Source organism: Poecilia latipinna, unplaced genomic scaffold, assembly GCF_001443285.1.
Source record: "Poecilia latipinna isolate Pla-1442-1.1 unplaced genomic scaffold, P_latipinna-1.0 Scaffold438, whole genome shotgun sequence".
In the NCBI taxonomy this organism is placed as follows: domain Eukaryota; kingdom Metazoa; phylum Chordata; class Actinopteri; order Cyprinodontiformes; family Poeciliidae; genus Poecilia; species Poecilia latipinna.
The window spans coordinates 58,765-76,153 of NW_015113054.1; the positions used below are offsets into that span (position 1 = coordinate 58,765).

The window sequence follows — 17,389 nt, forward strand, 5'->3', positions numbered from 1 at the left end:
ATCTGACAGTAGCCATAAACAGAGTTTATGCTGCACGGCTGCTTATCCCGGAGTCTCTGTCTGTGTTTATAATATAGGGGTTTTCTTGCTGTCTGAAAAGATTAATACCACTACACCCAGGCTGTCGAGGCTGTTTAAATTTCTCAAAACTTTCCCCACCACGTTTCTCTCAACACCAGCTTGAAAAAAGAGCAATTACAAAAATAGCTGCTTTGCTTTTTTTCCATTTTTCCCTCCGCTGCGCCTCTTCTTCCTCTCCAGTCCACCCTATTCTGAAGAGTAAAGACTGGGCAGGTTTAACAAGGAACAGATTCTCTGTGATCTGTTTTTACTGCATTCTTTTTGTCTCGGCTTCTTGCTCATCCTGAACCTTCTTTTATATTGCTTCTATATTTCCTGTTTTTAACATACAGTTGCCTGACTTTGATGGGATTTGCACTCTGTTCTTTTCTTAGGCAGTTCCTTAAACTTAATTGGAGTTTGTCTAGCTGCTGTCAATTAAAGTTTGTGTAATTCTAAGTTGGTTTATATGTAGATCAAATGGTTTTAAGTGCCATTTTAGTTCATTTTGGATAAGTAGATGTGTCCAAATTTCTTCGCTAGTGTTTTCTTTGCAATCCATTAAGACTTTTTTATATGCCTTTTTTTCAATTTGCAATTAATTTTCCAGTTGAGATCTTGCTTGGGTGTAACTTGAACACTCGGAGCAATTACTCCAATCAGGTGTGTTTAACTTTGATATAATATAAACACATATGTAGTATAATTCTTCCTCATCGCGTGTGGATCGTGTGAATAGGCCCGGCATGTCTGCATGCGACTGTTGGGCAAGAAAACAGCCAACGTGCCGCAGATGGCGCTGTAATTAGCCAGCTGTCAGCACAGTGTATTAAATCGACCTTGGAGCACATGTGTGCAGCTCACTGACGATCCAATTATGCAGTCAGAGATTCAAAAAGTTTTGAAGACAAAAAGAGAGAGCCGCTTGGCTTTTCATGGACAGGACTGTAGCCGGTATGTCTTCACCTTCTGCAGTTGTGGAGTTGACTGACAAATTGCCTTAAGGAAGTCGTTTCTCGAATGTGTGATGATTTAAAAATGTCACGAGAAGTTGATCTTTAAGCTTTATCAGCCTTGCCTGAGCACATTTCACCTACGTGTGTAGCAATCGGAATATCGTAGGTGATTCATTCCTGAACACCGCAGTTTTTGTAGCTACAGCGTCTGCAATTAACTAGTGATTTATTAAGACTGGTAATTGGACAATAAACAAGTCATCTGGGTTTGATTTGAAATTGCAGGGAGACAAAGAGATGCCATCAAAGAGTTTTTTTTAGCTAATTATCTAAAGTCTACAATTAGACTTTGCTCTGATTTGGGCCGTCCAAGCTGAAGCTTACCACAATTAACGTTTAACCACAAAGAAATATTTAACCAAGTTAATAGCAGAGGTTTCTCTTCATATTAAGTGTTGATTACACATTCCTTTCAAATTTATTGACCCCAGAGGCACTTTTATAACAAACACATTTTCTTATATTTCTTCTCATCACTTGCAGTGGTTTTTGTAATGTGACATTCTTTGTTTCCACCACTCCTCACTGTACAATCAGCTAGCTTCTTAATATAGTTTATGTATTTTTTTATTTAACTAGAGCTAGTCAGTATCATGTTCTAAAAGACACTTTCTTCTCAAAGTGGATGTAAAGTGGTTGTTTGCAATTTCGCAGTGACAAGTTACTCCAGCACTACTAAACATTAGGTAGAAATAAAGCTGAGTGGGTGAGTAAGTGTGAAGTGGCAGGCGGTGCTTGAATCCATTCATGCTGCTTGGGTGGTTCTCTTCTAAATAAAAAGCTGCAGGAGCTTCAACAACTATTCCCCTTGCAACCATATTGAGGAACCATCTGGTAAAAAGTCAAAGCCTTACCAACATCAGAGGGCTGCCTAAGTAATTCTTCAGTCAAAAGAAATGGAGATTAGCTCTTACGAATTCTCAAGCTTAAAGCTAACCGCATTTATCCAAGGATAAATGCGGTTAGCTTTTAAGGAGAAGGAGAGTTCTACATTTCCAAAGAGTACAAATCTCCAAAGTTTCTTTGGTATTCTTGTAAATACTAGTTTCTAAAGTTTTACACTAGCTACTATTATGTTAGATGTCTATAGCTATTTACACTGCAGACCACTGTGGTCTGCATTCATTTGCAATATTTGTTTTTAGGTGAAGCAAGTGCTTCTAAACAGAATGTAAGCATGTCCCCATGTCAAATTTCCCAGCTTCTTCAATTCTTACTCCCATTTGTAGCCAGATATCGTAATTGCACTTTTACCTTTTATTTCATCCATTTGCAACCTCAAAACAAACCACTCCATGCAATTTGTAGTTGAAATATTTATGATTATTACTCACTACAGTTGATCAAAACACTTTTCTACCAACACAAATGAATGGATACACAATTGATAAACACATTTGTGTGAAATTATCTGTTTTCATGTGCAAAATAGAGAGAGGTTTGAGTGAAATGAAAACAACCTGGAGCAAAAAGACTGGAGTGGTTCTTCTCTAAAATGAGTTTAAGATATTTATCCTACGGCAGGAAAATGTCTAACTCCTCTTAACATCACAAAACTATGAAGGCATAACACAGCAGCACTTCCTCCACAAGAAGTACGGAACAGAAGATTTGATCAAATATCATAATACGTTTCTTTTTTACAATATAAGAATGATGTGCGTATACTGCAACATGAATAAGGATACGCAGCAACTGGTTAGCCCACCAACACCCAGACAGGAAAAGACACATCATGGCTCTATTCATCTGTAAGGAAACCCACATCTAAAGCATACCGAGTGACGGCTCTTGTTTCTTTAATCATACAAGACATTTAAAAACAATTGGCTGTAGTATTCTCAGAAGACACTGAAAAAAGTAGTCCCACTATCCCCGTAAGACAACTTGCCCAGCTTTTTACACTGTTTTTATCTGTGTAAAATCTGAGATGAGGCACAAAAGTGTCCTTCAGTCTGAGATAGATGCAGTTGTAATCCAAGTCCACCTTTTAAAAACCAGTGTCTTGACCCACTCAGCAACCCTTCAGCCCACTGCATAGAGTAAGTGCTGTTTTTGGTCACAATAGGCTCTTAACTCAAACCTAGAACTTGTGTGTGGCGCATTGAGAAACTCTGGATTTCGGTTTCACTCCCGCTCACCTCAGAGCCAGTGTCAACACCACTGTGGTTCTCAGATGTTGGCCGGGACAGATGATGATTTGCTTCGCGCCACAAGTGCTGCAGCCATTCAGGCTGAGGGGGGATGACAGGCCCACTCAGTTTCTGAAAGTATTCCTCTGCTACATACTGACCCACTTTAACAGCACTTTGTGAGACTCATACGAGGGCTGAGTTCTCCAATTCTTATGTCACTTTTTAAAAATATGTTTAACTCACACTACAGTGATGAAACAAATTCAGTAATTAAGATTTCTGAGTGGAAAATATTGAAGTTTAAGAATTAAGGGACACCTAAAGAATTTTTTTAGCATGTTTAAGTATCTGAGTAGCTTAGTTTCCTATACAAATTAATATACCTGATTCAAATATGAATAATTTTAGTATTCAATATTTGTTGCCCGACCAAACTTCTTAAATTGTATCAAGTTATCCAATGGTGACTTTGTAAAGCTCCCAGATTGCTTTTGCTGTTATCAATCAATCCTGAACAATAATTAATGTCAAAACAGTATTTTGGCAAAATTCCATATAACCTATTCTGAGAAGTGGAGACACCCTGCTGGTACAGTTTCACCCCTGTGTGTTTTACTTTGCACATCCGGAGCAGACTGCACCGTCTCACCACAGGCCCTTACGCATGAATCACAGAGTTAGAGAACTTTGCACACAGTCACTCTTACAAACCCACTCCCTCACACATGTTTGGTTAAATCCTCTGTGGGGCTTAATTGCTGGCTTGTTGTGGATTCTTTTTAGGGTGGCGCTGATTGATTGGAGATTGGGGCTGTAATATAGCTCATCGGGGACAGGCCCTTTGACATGGCCTGGTCCCAGGGCACCGGCACTGTTTGAAACCAGAGATCCCAATACCCCCCCCCCCTCCCCACTCAACTCCCTGTGAGCTCAGTTGCCCTCATGCTAAATGCTGCTTACATCACACACATGCAAACTCTTGGGGACGAGACTGCTTTAACTATTTTACCAATTTACATTAGTGGTTGTTACAAAGACATTAAGTCCATCTGCGCATGCTTTGCCACACACAGCAGTTTTCTTACATTATTAGCGGAGCCTTCACACTCCGATTGGACATAGCCCACTTCCTGTTTCCTTTTTCCCAGATTCCCCTGTGTCAGTCTGTTGGTGATCCTGTTGGCAGGTCTGGTCAAGGTCATGTCTGGTAAAGTCTGTGGTTAGAGTGTCTGTGTGTACGGTTTGTGAATCACGGTTTCTCCCCGAGGGTTTCGAGGCCTACATTTGGGTATGTGGGGTTTCCCTGAACTCTGCCCTGAACCTCCAGCAAACACACCCCTCCCCGAACACGCTCCCGACCAGGAAAAAAAAGACCCATACTCCCATGTATGCTTAGCGGTGATGTGAGGGAAACAGACGGCCACAGTGTACCCTAAATATTTCTTGGTATAAGTGAAAGCTTTTGTTAGAGGTTTGGATCAGAAACCTGCATGTAAGAGTGAGGATATTTCCCTATTTGTAGACCTTAACAGGGTCAATACAGTTTCATGTTAAGAAAGTTGATAAAGGATGGGATTTTTCCTTTTGTCCACAGAGATCACTGTTTCAATCAAGTTTACTTTCATCAGCCGTGGCGCCCACCAAATTGCGGGCATATGACTGGAGGCCATTCTGCACAATGAACTCTGAAATAGGTCTCTTTTCACTTAGAATGCAACTAAATGTCAAGCTTAAGTGTCAGCTAAAGTATTAAACTTTTTCCATGAGTGAAAGTGTTAGTAACATTCATGTGAATTTTAGAGGGCTTTGGATGACTGAATGCTGTCGCTTCAAGAGAAACACGAAGTCATTACTGTCACTCATCTCGCATGTGAAAAGGGGTTCAGTGCTTCACTGAGGATGGTTTGTGTGTTTAAATCAGCATTTGTTTTTCCTTCTCCCTTTAATTTCTACCCCCATAAATGTATTATTCATTGAACACAAGCCCCTTTGAGCAGGAGATTAATGTCATGAATTTTCTCTGATTAGATGGTGGGATCTACATCTCTGTGCTGCCCACATTCCTTTACTTTCATTTCATTACTCAGGTTTCATCCATGAAACCAGCAATCAGCCTTGAGTGGGCTCAATATTTAGGGCCCAAACAAGGATGAAGTGGGATGCTCATTTCTTTGGACTAAGGGAGTAGCAATAAACATGGACCACATCTGGGTTTAGCTTGCCCAGATATACCGGAATGAAAAGCAGGACTACTTGTCCTATGGCACATATATAGATATCTATCTATCTATCTGTCTGTCTGTCTGTCTGTCTGTCTGTCTGTCTGTCTGTCTGTCTGTCTGTCTGTCTGTCTGTCTGTCTGTGTCTCTCTCTCTCTCTCTCTCTCTCACCTCACAGCAAAATGCTCCATGTGAGGCCATGGTGGTCTGTTAGCCAAAACCTGTTGAAACCACAATGTAGGACCCATATGGGATAATACATCTGTAGGCACCCTGGTACCAAACATTAGACACAAGTGGACTTCACTGTGAAAGTCCAAAGTAGGACCACAGGAGGCAGGTTGTTTCTCCAGGTTGGTTTTTTCTCCAGGCACATTCTGGTGGTAAATGCCAACTTGGGTTATTGGCGTAAAATGTATCCATCCCTGACTAGGCCCTCAGTGGGGCTACAGGATAGAGCCCAGGTGGGACCATCCTGATCTGCCTGTTTCTCCGGTTCGGAGGACTGACACAAAATAACATAAAGCCTCATTTAGGATAATATTTTGGCACCACCATGAAGCCACCTTTCTGCAGTCATTCAGGGTGCCGCTGTGGGGAGCCCAGTGTGAAACCACATGGAGTCCTGCATGGGCACGTTCGTTGGGAATGTTCCGAACCATTTGTCATTTTTATGCAGGTCTTAACTTATTGAATGTCTTTTCATATTTTTCTCAATCTGTTTTCCATATTTACAGTGACAAATAACTAGTGTAGCTACTGGCCACATTAGTACATAAAGGATTGTGCCAAATGCTGAAAGTGAAAACAATCTGATGTCAACAGCTGATTAGCAACATTGTTTAACTACCGGATGAATGTGTTTTGATATTTTACAAAAACATAAGCCTATTCTGTTTGTTTTCTGTGTCCTTTAGACATTTCTGACAGCGGCGTGTGTAAAGAGGGATTATTTATGAGCTTCTTAGCATAGTAGTGTTTTGTTTCACCACAGAGCCTGTCTTTAGCGTCTCTTAATCACTCTCTTCATGGATTATTGTACTTTTACCAGGAAGCCGCGCTCATGTTAAAACATGCATCTTCACGCCCTTGATGTCTGCTCAGCAGCCACTCAGCCGAAACATGTGTCCTCCTGTCTTTTTCCTTTTGTGTGCTCAGATTGTGATCTGTGATCTCTGCAACAAACCCTTGTAAATTACACTGTAAACTTTGTGTGTTTGTGTTTTGGAAGGGAGGAGGGGGTCTAAACTCGACACATCTTTGCTTTAGGCAGTTGTGGTTTGATTTTGCTCGTGTTACTGTAGTTTATTTTCCTGTTAATATTTCCACACTGATGTTGCAAGCAGCACAGAGATGAATCAAGGAAGGATGTCAGTAACAAACATTTAAGGGAAGGAACGTTTACTGTAATAAAAATGGAAAACATTTTTCAATGAGAGGTAAAATCTTCATATTCCTAGCTTTTACTCCCACTTGCATATTTGAATGAAATTCTCATCGACAAACTAACAATGTCTTCAGTTATTTCTTTTTTATTTTTTATTTTTTTTACTTAATTACATTTTTCTTTTTGGCATACCTTAGTATTTTCTAGAGTGAGCAGAATAAGTCAAAGCAAACGTTTGTTTCCTCCTGTTTTCATTCATGTTGCCATTTGTGAATCCAACAATACGACTATTGTGCTCCATTTGTCTGCTCAGTGCCAGAAGTATTCATACACCTTGAACTTTTGCAGGGGTCACAGCGAACTTGTAAACAAAGCTGCTCTGCTCAGCTTAAACCAGAATTTAACATTTTGACCGACATGCAAAGGCATGTGCGAGGCAAAAAAATAACACAGAACACACCATTCCCTGTGTGAAACATGGTAGTGGCAGTATTATGATGTGAAGATGTTTATTTTTTTCATCATGGACAGGGAGCTGGAAGACTTTTTGGGCGGAGGTTCCAACAAGACAATGACCCTAAACATAGTAGATTATACTGTAGAAAGGTTTGAATTGGCCAGTTACTTTCCAAACCTACATGTAATTGAGAATCTGTGGAAAGATTTGAAAGTTTCTGTTTACAGAAGCTCTCCACTTAATTTGAACCCCAATCTGTGCCCCAAACAGCTTGCAGCTCTAATTAAGTCAAAAGTTGGTTCCATACCAAACATTAAGATTTCAATTTGTTGAAAAAAATGGCTAATATGTACCATTTCTTTCCTCTCCACTATATGCAGTACTTGTTGTCACAGTTAATTTAGGATAAAGAAGATTGTTGGGTGTAATTTGGCAATTTGTGAAAAAGTTCAAGGGTTATGAATACTTTTGCAGGACGCTGTATGCATTCAGCTAGAAATCACAGAATGTTTTTTTGGCAGCACACGTCACCTCCTATCTTAACTGACAGGCTCATCTGCCCCCCTTCCTCTCCCCAAACCCTACGCTGTGTTTACTCACTCGCTCACCTCTGATTTCCTGCAGTCCTCTGGGGAAGTGATGTCACCAAGTCAGGAGTTTTTGTGAGGAGTGACGGGATTGATGTTCGAATCTTTTCCTGTGTGCTGAATTACAAAGTATGCAGCCAGCCTTTTATTAAAAGCTCTGAACTTCATGCTCGGTTATGACTTCCTGCCTGTGTGGGCAAAGTTCTTCTCCTGAAACAAAGTCCAACACATCAAATAAATTTGAGTCAGTTTGGTGCAGTGTTTAAGATTAGGTCTGAATTTGAGTCCCAATAACTGACATAAAGATGAAATAAAGGTTTACCAGTGGCATTCGAGTCTAAACGTTTCGCTTTTGCTCCTGCAAATAGTAAAACTGTGCCTGTCTGTAATAACTTCTCTGGAAAAAATGACATATTTTCCTACAGATTCATCAGCTTATCTGGAAAAGCCACAACTACAAATTATGTATGCAATACGATTCCTTAAAACTGATAACAGTATAATTGTGGAAATCATCTATCTGATGCCAGTTTGAACTAAGTAACGGGAACAAAAAAAGAACATAACCCAACTGTGAACTCAGCACTGAGATAATATGAGGTCCACTTTTATGACTTTTTTTCAGCTGTTTTCTGAGTGTTTTTTGGTATTGTCAAAGTTTTCCAGAGGAGTTGATTCCTTCATCTCAATGCTTTGGAAGAATTGGCAGCTGTGCAGTAGCTCTGACAGATACATAAGTCAAACTGAACATTCATATTGTAATCCAAGAAAAACTGGGATTTCAGAGCAATTACATAAAGAACTTTCCGTCAGGCTTGATCTGTTTTTTTTCTTCTTTGAAATGAGAGCTGAACACATCACCTCCATCCCATATGACTCTCCTTGGCTTCCCTCCTTTCTTAGTTCCCCCTGAAACTCCTTCTCCTTGACAGAAGCATCCATTGTTGCCATCATTGAGCAGCAGTAACATGAGGACCCGGAGCGCCTTCTCTTTCTCCATTGTATCCTGACGCCAGCTCCTCAGTTGCCCTCACTGGTTCTTTATTCCCAGTGCGGTCATGGGCCACTGGCAACCAGAGATCCCAGTCAACCTCAGCCTCTGGTGGCCATTTTGGCTCCCGGTCAGTGAGAGATCTTTGCGCGGTGGAACCACGCAGTCAGTTCTCATAGTGCAGAGACAGTTCATGCCTAGAAAGCTTTGAGAGTGTGTGTCCAACTTTTAACAACTTACAGTTTGCAGCTCATAAGCTGCCTTGTTCTGACTTTCTTAGGCTTCCTTTGATAGAAACAGAGTATTTATTCTATTATTTCAATCAAGTTAAACGCCATCTAGAAGGCCAATGTGTCTGATTTATTGTTGAACACTTTTCCTTTGATGCAAACGCTTCATTTTAACCACAGCTCACTGCAAACAAAGAAGAATCTCAGTGATTGATTAACACCACAGAACCTTTGCTAAGAATGCATACATAGCTGGATATAAGTAACAATCCATCACTGATGTACATCTTGTCTGTGTTTAGTCTGGTTCATTCAGAAACTATAATTCGCCAGCAGTTTTTCAATAATCTGAGATGATTATTTCAAATGTGAGCTTTGGTTCTTTTGTTCAGTTTCCAAGAAATCTCTTGGTAATCTTCACAATGTAACCGAATCCTAAAACAGCAGCATGAACCTAGCCAAATCACTTAGTTAGGGTCAGATGGATGTTTTGTACTATATAATGGAGAGTGGGAGAGACACACTTTCAAGGTTTCTACACAGTCTGGAAAAGTGAAGTATTTGTTGAAAAATATTAGTTTTTCATTTTGATTTCCTGTCCGATTGTCTAAGTGTCCTAGCCATCCATCTGTCCATTTGGCAGTCTGTCTTTCTATCTATGTCTCTCCATCAGTCACTCCATCCATCCAACATCCTCCAGCCCTTCTGACTTTGTCTCGCTTTGGCTACATTCACACACCAGGTAACTTCCCTTACCCATATTTGATTATTTCATGCCAGTCTGAACGGCCCAATTCCGATTTTTTTCTCCTCCCAAAACTCAGATTTTTCCACTTCCATATGTGGTACTAAATTGGATACATATCCAACAGTTTCCAAGGTGTCTCCTCTGTGAACGGTCATGTTGTAATTTGTCCAACTTTTATGTAATTGATGTGAAACATGGATCATAATTCTGGAACAGATGAAGCCAGACACAAACAATGATAGAAGTAAGCAATGACAACATCTCTCTTTTCTTATCTTCCTTTGTTTTGTTATAATCTCCTGAACGCCAAAAAAAAAGAGATTTCAGGAAAAAAAAAAAGTCATAATTGAGGCAATGCTCTGTGAATATCGCTCCGGTCATTTCATCCATTCATACTTCTGTCAGTCAATCCCTTCAGTACTCTGAGGATTTGATTCTGGAGAAGTTTGGAATTTGAACATAAAGAGTTAGTAGGAACTCTGTACCTTTTGAAAGAAAGAAGTCTACTTTCTTTCACACATTGACACAATTATGGGTGTAAAAGAAATCAAATTTATCGGTCTTGTTCACTTAAAGAAATCATGCCGAGGGTTGGACTCCAACGAGGGTTGTGATCTCCTGCTGCTGGCAGCTCATCTCCTTTTCACTCAGCACCCACAGCAGCTCCTGGAAATGAAACCCTGACATCTAAAATGTCACCGGGATCCGCCCATTCGCCTCCTTCATCCTCTCAAATCCTGTTCCGCCTGCATTCTCTCTGACAACGAGCTTTTAGTTTCACATCCTTATATCCCAAGACTCAAATCAAACCTGTTATCTCAGCTTAAATATTCCCGGGGAGCGAAAGTGGATGTCCTTAAGATTTCGTCCATAATCAAAACCTCGGTTCTGAAAATAAACAGTGGAGGCTTCAGGCACTTTGAGGTATTTGTTTAATGAGATCAAGTGGGAGATTTAAACACAGTTAAATCCACCGTCAGAGATGCAAAACAGTCTTAGGTTCAGTTTGAAGATTTGAAGAAACCACATGAAAATTATATCTAGCATTAGCCTCCGTCTCATTGAAAAACTGCAGCAGCTGGAGACGTGTGCCATTATAGCATGGTTATTCCTGTGGAGAGTGGCTTGACATCTTGATCGATTATAAGCCTTAAAAGATTCTGGTTGTTTGAGCTTTGATGTTGAGTTCAACTTCTCCTTGAAGATGAGTAATAGTGGAGTCAACTCATCCGTTTACCTTCGCAGCAGTAACTCCCTTTGCCTCCAATGTTACATCCGTCATCAGCTGTTAACCGTAGCCGCGGAGATCAAAGCGTCCTTTTATTTTATTCATACATTTCCTCTCATACAGCAAGGAAAGCGAAGGTCAAAAGACCTGAAATAATCTCCTCAATATACTCTACTAGAATCTGGAAGTGAATAAAAGTCATGTGTGTGAAGCTTTCATGAAACATAGTTTGGGGATTTATGTCCTCACGTGTCACTGTTATGGATAAAGGTATCGCTTATCTGTTTTATTTGGCAAATAACTCATGCTTGGGGATTGACTGGGTACATTTCACACCCAATTATTTTAGTTTTTCTCTCTACCCACATTATATACAGTAAACAGCCTGTGTAAGTTTAGTGATGAAAACCTGAAAAACTGACTTAAATTGAATACATTTGCTCCAAACATGTACAAGTTGAGCCTCACTGAGCAAGATAAATGTGGTTTATTGTCACAGTCTCAGTTATAATTACATTGTATTATTGCTATGACAGTTGCTATAGGAGAGATTTTGGCAAAAAAATAAAATAAAAACAAGGTGTTTCTGTAGCCATCTGAAGATCAGAAGTGTTTTTCCTGTTTCTAAGAGTGGCTAAGAGAAACAGACCTATTTGTCATATTATTTTTACAGTGCGTAAAAATAATATGTAAAATAAAAGTAGGCCTACATTGTTTTACATTTTGACACGTTACAGCACATAAAGTTGATTGTAATTTTAGGGATGGAAGACCAACAGAAAGTAGTGTGTAGTTGTAAGGTTTTCAGATGTTTTCACAAATTAAATCCAAAGCTTGTGGCACACATTTGTATCGAATCTGTACTTTGTAGATTAGTCTTGTACACAATCTCTACCGGTTTTGCACATTTGGAAATTTGAACCCTTTCCTCTTTACAACCTCTTTACAACTTTAAAAATCTTTCAGATTATATTTAAAAAAATGTATCACAAGTTCCCAATTATATTTAGGTTTGGACATTGGGGTGTCCTAATGTCTAAATGTCCTTAAACTAAACCAGGCTGAGGTCATGATGCTGGAAGTTGAACTTTCACCCCATCTCAAGTCTCCTGAAGCCTCTGAAAGGATTGTCCAGTTATAGCTCTATCCTCCCACTAACTCTGACCTGTTCTCTCTCTTTTGAAGAAAGACATTCTCATAACATGGTGCTGCCATGTTTCTCTGTATTGATGGTGTGTTGTTTTTGTAGTGGTTGTTTTTTCACCACACAGTGTTGTGGATGTAGGTAAAAAATAAATAAATAAAAAAAAAAACAATCCCCAATATTTGTTGGGGATTTGTGAATGGAAATATTTTGGGCCTTTTCCACATTTTTGGATGATGCCTGCTATAAAACCCATAAGAAAATATTTTAATGGATTGTTAACAGAACTAAATGACTGATACAATGTTCATGTGTAGAGTCAAATCATTCTGAACAGGAACATCCACTGCTCTGTTCCAAGTTTCTGTCGCTAAAAGCAGAGCAAGTACTCGCATACCTGAACAAATAAAATGACTGGAAAAACTGTTTGACTTTCAGTCTCCTGGTTTACACATCTTCAACAAAAAGGCTTGTCTTTCTTTTTATATTTCCACTGTAAATCAAGTCTAGGAGGAAAATGCTTTCCTTATAATTGACGGTTATAAAACATTTCTACAGAGGGCCTGTGGCGTTGGCGTGTAAAATAAAAGCCCCAAACAGCTATCCACTGTTTACACAAATAGAAACCGCAGTTGGCTTTTCGTCTTTGGGATTGCTCTCTCACAAACAATAAAATGATGCAAGAATAAGAACACTTACTTTCCAAAAACCTCAGATTTCTCACAATCAGTCTTCTTTTTCTGTTTTGAAACATTACATTTTTATGCTAAAATTCAGTTTTGTATGAAGGCTATTATAAATCTAAGTTGATTTAGTAAGGAAATGTTGTCCAACAGGGCAGTGTTGGTGACTTATGCAGGCCGACCTTGGTTAAAGGATGTTCGGACCAAGCAAAGTTATAATTTCATTGCAGGGACCTTGCTGAATTGTGGTGGATCGTCTGCTCTCCCTTGTCATTTGCTCGTCTGTGTGTGGCTTTCTGCTTGCATAAATGTGTGTGTCCTACATTCTCGGTGACGCACAGACCTCTCTGCTGTCTGGACACTCCATTTTTGTGCATGTATGCACACGTGTGTCCTTTCTTGTACTCGCATCCTTTTAACTGTGGCTCATCTCATTTACAAGTCAATCAAATCTCATTATGAAAATCTGAATTTATTGAACATGTAAGTCCCACTATGTAGATTTATTACTCACTGTTTTTTAATTTGAAAAAAAAAATATTTTTACTACAGAGAAGATTCTTTTGTGGCTTTTTTTTAAGACCTACAAAAACTTCTGCAGACAGACCACAACACACATTTGACTTTTATGTCAATATTTTAGTAGGGAATTCCATATTCTAAGGATATAATCTGCTAAAACCATCTTAAAATGTGATATTGTTAACCAACAGTAGGCAGAGCAGCGCTTTTATATTTATTGTGTTCATCTGTGTCTGGAAAGTCCATTAAGATGTGCACAGTGAGGGGTAAAGGTGGTCTGACCTTGACCTCTCAGTCACTTAACACTCCTCAGAGAAAAGGAACCTACTGACCCCTGACTCGCACCAAACTTGCACACCCTTTTGATGTCATTAGAACGGTGTGTGTGATTTGTGTGATTTTGCACATATGGATTCCCATATGTTCTTGCTTGTGTGTGCATTAAGTTGCAGTTTTAATGCCATTTAGAGCAGCTTTGATCTTTGTGGATTCAATAGTAATGAAATGCACCAACTTGCCAGTGATCAGAATCTGCCAATTTTACCTCCATCGGCTCTGATTGGCAGATCAAACCTTGATTTGCCAATCAAGGTTTCTGCTTGGTTTCATCTATTTCTTTTGTGCATCAAAACTGCGAAGTTCCCCATCTTTCTGTCTATAAATGTATCATTCAACAGCTTTTTATTATAAAAAGTCTCATAATGCAGGGACAGGTACTTCTCAAAAAGTTGGAACATCATCACAATGTTAATGTATTTCAGTAATTCATTTCCAAATGTGAAAATGATGATACAGATTCATCACATGCACCTTAATACGTTTCAAGCAACTATTTCTGTTAATTTAGGTGATTACAGTTCATGAAAATATCAAAATAGATTTTCCAAAGTATTAGAATTTTATCTAAATCCAGTCAAAATGGAAATTTAATGAATGTGATTGCCATTTCTGGCCTCCACAATTATACAGACAGTCATTGACGCTCTCCAGGAGAAATTGTGACCCACGAAAGATTTAAGAAAGTTTTCACAAAACACTGTATCCAAGTTCAGCTAAACTCAACTTTATTAACACTCTGACAGATTTATATTGCTAAATATTTTTTTCCTTCAACCATGATTTTTGTTTCTTATTGAAAATGGGACAGTCCTCTTTGCCATCACCCTAATTGTTAGCTCTCTTGACAGAGTATCTATAATATTCAAGGCGAAACTCCATTTGGGTCAAAACGTTAATATTACTTCCTGTCAAAAGTGTTGGTAAAAATAAAATATTAATTTCAAGCTAAATCTGCCTGGAATATAAACAATGTTAGGCTGAACTGTACATGCATAGAAAGTTGAGTGGATGAAAACATTATTAGAAAGAGATGCACAATCAACAAGAATAACCACTACCTGTATAAGATTTTTAAGCAAAGTCCATTTAAATGTTTGTAGGATATTTGTTAGAGTCAGTGCCATCAGTTCTTCAAGAACCACCAAACATAGACGTATTCAGTTAATAAAATCTATAGGAAGAGCAGAAAGACATGGGGTCTCGGGTGTTTGATGTCCATCCATCCATCCATCCATCCATCCATCCATCCATCCATCCATCTATTTCCTTCCGCTGATCCGGGGTCGGGTCACGGGGGAAGCAGCAGATGTCAAATGTGACAATTGCACAACCACTGATTTTGGAAACAACATCGTCTTCTGGCGTTGTCTTTCTGTGAGGACAGGGGAAAGAACTGAATTTTGAGGTTTTTTCGCTAGCTGTGGTTGTAAATATTAAGAAATAATTGTATAAAGTTGAATGGAATGGATCTATATAATATGAGTAGCCATTTTTGAGTTGAATTATTGAAAATGTTTATTGTTGAATGCTTTTTGCTAGTCTTTACAGTCCTTTTCATTTCAGCAGGATTTTTCCACTGGTTATTCCAGCTATAGAGTCTAAAGCATGAGGATATACTTTACATCCCCCCAGAAATGCGCCTCTATGCCCAGTGGCATCATGTCCTCCCCTGTACTATTTAATGTGGCTTTGCCTGGCATTAAAGTCCCCATATGGCATGACTTAAAGCTCATGACTAAGTGATCTCACGCTGAGCGAGTAGCTCGCTAAGATGCATGCGGTTGGAGTGTGCATGGATGTATATATAGAACAGGAGAGGTGAGAGATCAGGCCACTTTGAGCAAGACGAAGGTGGTGGGGAGCGAGTTTAAAAGAAGTAAAAAGTTGGTGTAATGCGCAAAGAAAAACCCCGATATGAAGCTGGATTTGAATACTTGTGAAACCGTGATTGCTCTTTCTGCACATGTTTTAAATTATGCCCTGAAGTGACATTTCTCCGACATCAGCCAAATATTAATTCCTAATGTGGTTTACATATGTGCTGTGAACTGTGATTTGCATGCATGGGTGTTTTAAATCTCAGTCTTTGACAGGACTGTGACTTATCGTTAGCCAAGCAAAGGCAGCAACCAGAACCAGCCTCTCTTCTAACTGTGTGGTTTGGTCTAATAGCCAACCTTGGACTGACCTCTAGAGGTGGTGCTGTGCACTGCAGCCTTGTGGTTTCAACAGGCTGCTTTTCTTCCTGCTTCCATCTGCTTCTGCTGTTTGTTAAAGTGGCCCAGAAAGATGTGGTAATAGACTACAGATGACTTTAAAAGTGATCCTCCTCTCCCCTCTGTTTTGCTGTCAGGGTGGATCTGAATGAAGATGGATTCTGCCAGCCGTACAGAGGCATAGCCTGCGCTCGTTTCATCGGAAACCGCACCATCTACGTCGATTCCCTGCAGATGCAGGGGGAGATTGAGACTCAGATCACAGGTGAGAAAAATGCACTTGTGCTGCAGTTTTAGTGCCTTGAATTATTTCTATTTATTCAGTTTTGTTTGCATATTTGCTTTGACTGAATTCATTACAAGTACATGTAACTTATCGTTATTATTAGTATTATTTTATTCAACCAGGAAGGACCTATTGATATTTAAAAGAATGACATGGACAAAAACAGCATATTACATTTTATAAACTACAAATTCAAGAAAATTTATTTCTCTTTCTGTAAAAGTTTCCTTTACAGAAGTATTAACAACTTTGTGTTCGCTTTTGAGTGAAGAGACTTGAGTCGGCTGATTCCTCTCTAGACATTTATTAGGAACATCAGAGTGAGGAGTACAGGTTCAAAAAAGGGCCAGGCTGGAAAAGGCAGTGTTCTAGCATTCAGATCTTAGTTATAGCTTAGACTGACATCAAACAAGATAAACATAATGCGTTAGCTGCGTAGTCATTTTTGCTCTATCGCTGATCCATAGCATGATCCATGGTGTTACCTGATGTGTGTCCTATACAGATACTTCATTGATCCACCTTACTATCAGTTGTCTGGCCTCTGCTCAGTCATGTTCTTTGTACCACTGACTGGAGCAGAGGTAGGTCAGCTGGCCATCTGCTGTAGTTCTGCCTGGTCTCACCCAGCTGGTTGTGTTTATCTAAACCACTGAGTCACACCTGATTTTCCACGTTTTCTTCTTATGTTAAAGTGGCACTTAAAAAAGCGCTTATACTCCTCTACAGGTACCCTCCCTTCCCTGTTGAATTATAGTTTTTCTACTTTAACAATTTGAATATGAAGAAATAGTAACATGAACATTTCTTTCTATGGCAAATATCATGGACAAACTGACACATTGTGAATATTCCAGTGGTGATGTAGCTAGGTTAAGAGTTTAAACAGAAATGCATGTGTGGTGTACCGCAGTCTGTTAGATAAATAAATCCACACCAATGCTTTTAGCACACATTGACAATGAAATGCTGAAGTGGGCAGAGAATGGACAGACTACTGGGTTTCAGCTGTGAATAGCTTCATTAGAAACACAAACACTTCCAAATACAACAGCTTCAAAGAGGATTGCTCTGCACTATGCCTATCAACTGCCAACCAGATGCCAACAATGTGGGTTGTTTAGCTGCTTAATTGCTGGAA

The 17,389-nt window shown here is 39.4% G+C and overlaps 1 protein-coding gene across 1 annotated transcript in view; it reads left to right on the forward strand.

Annotated features, from left to right (window-relative positions):
- The window catches only part of ror1 (receptor tyrosine kinase-like orphan receptor 1), a gene marked incomplete at its 5' end in the record, with an annotated part of 49,070 nt that overhangs the window by 17,974 nt on the left and 13,707 nt on the right, over nucleotides 1-17,389 (forward strand). Inside the window, one exon of the mRNA XM_015038334.1 lies at nucleotides 16,100-16,227. Within this exon, the coding sequence (XP_014893820.1) occupies nucleotides 16,100-16,227 (128 nt within the window). The remainder of the gene's footprint in view (nucleotides 1-16,099; nucleotides 16,228-17,389) is intronic.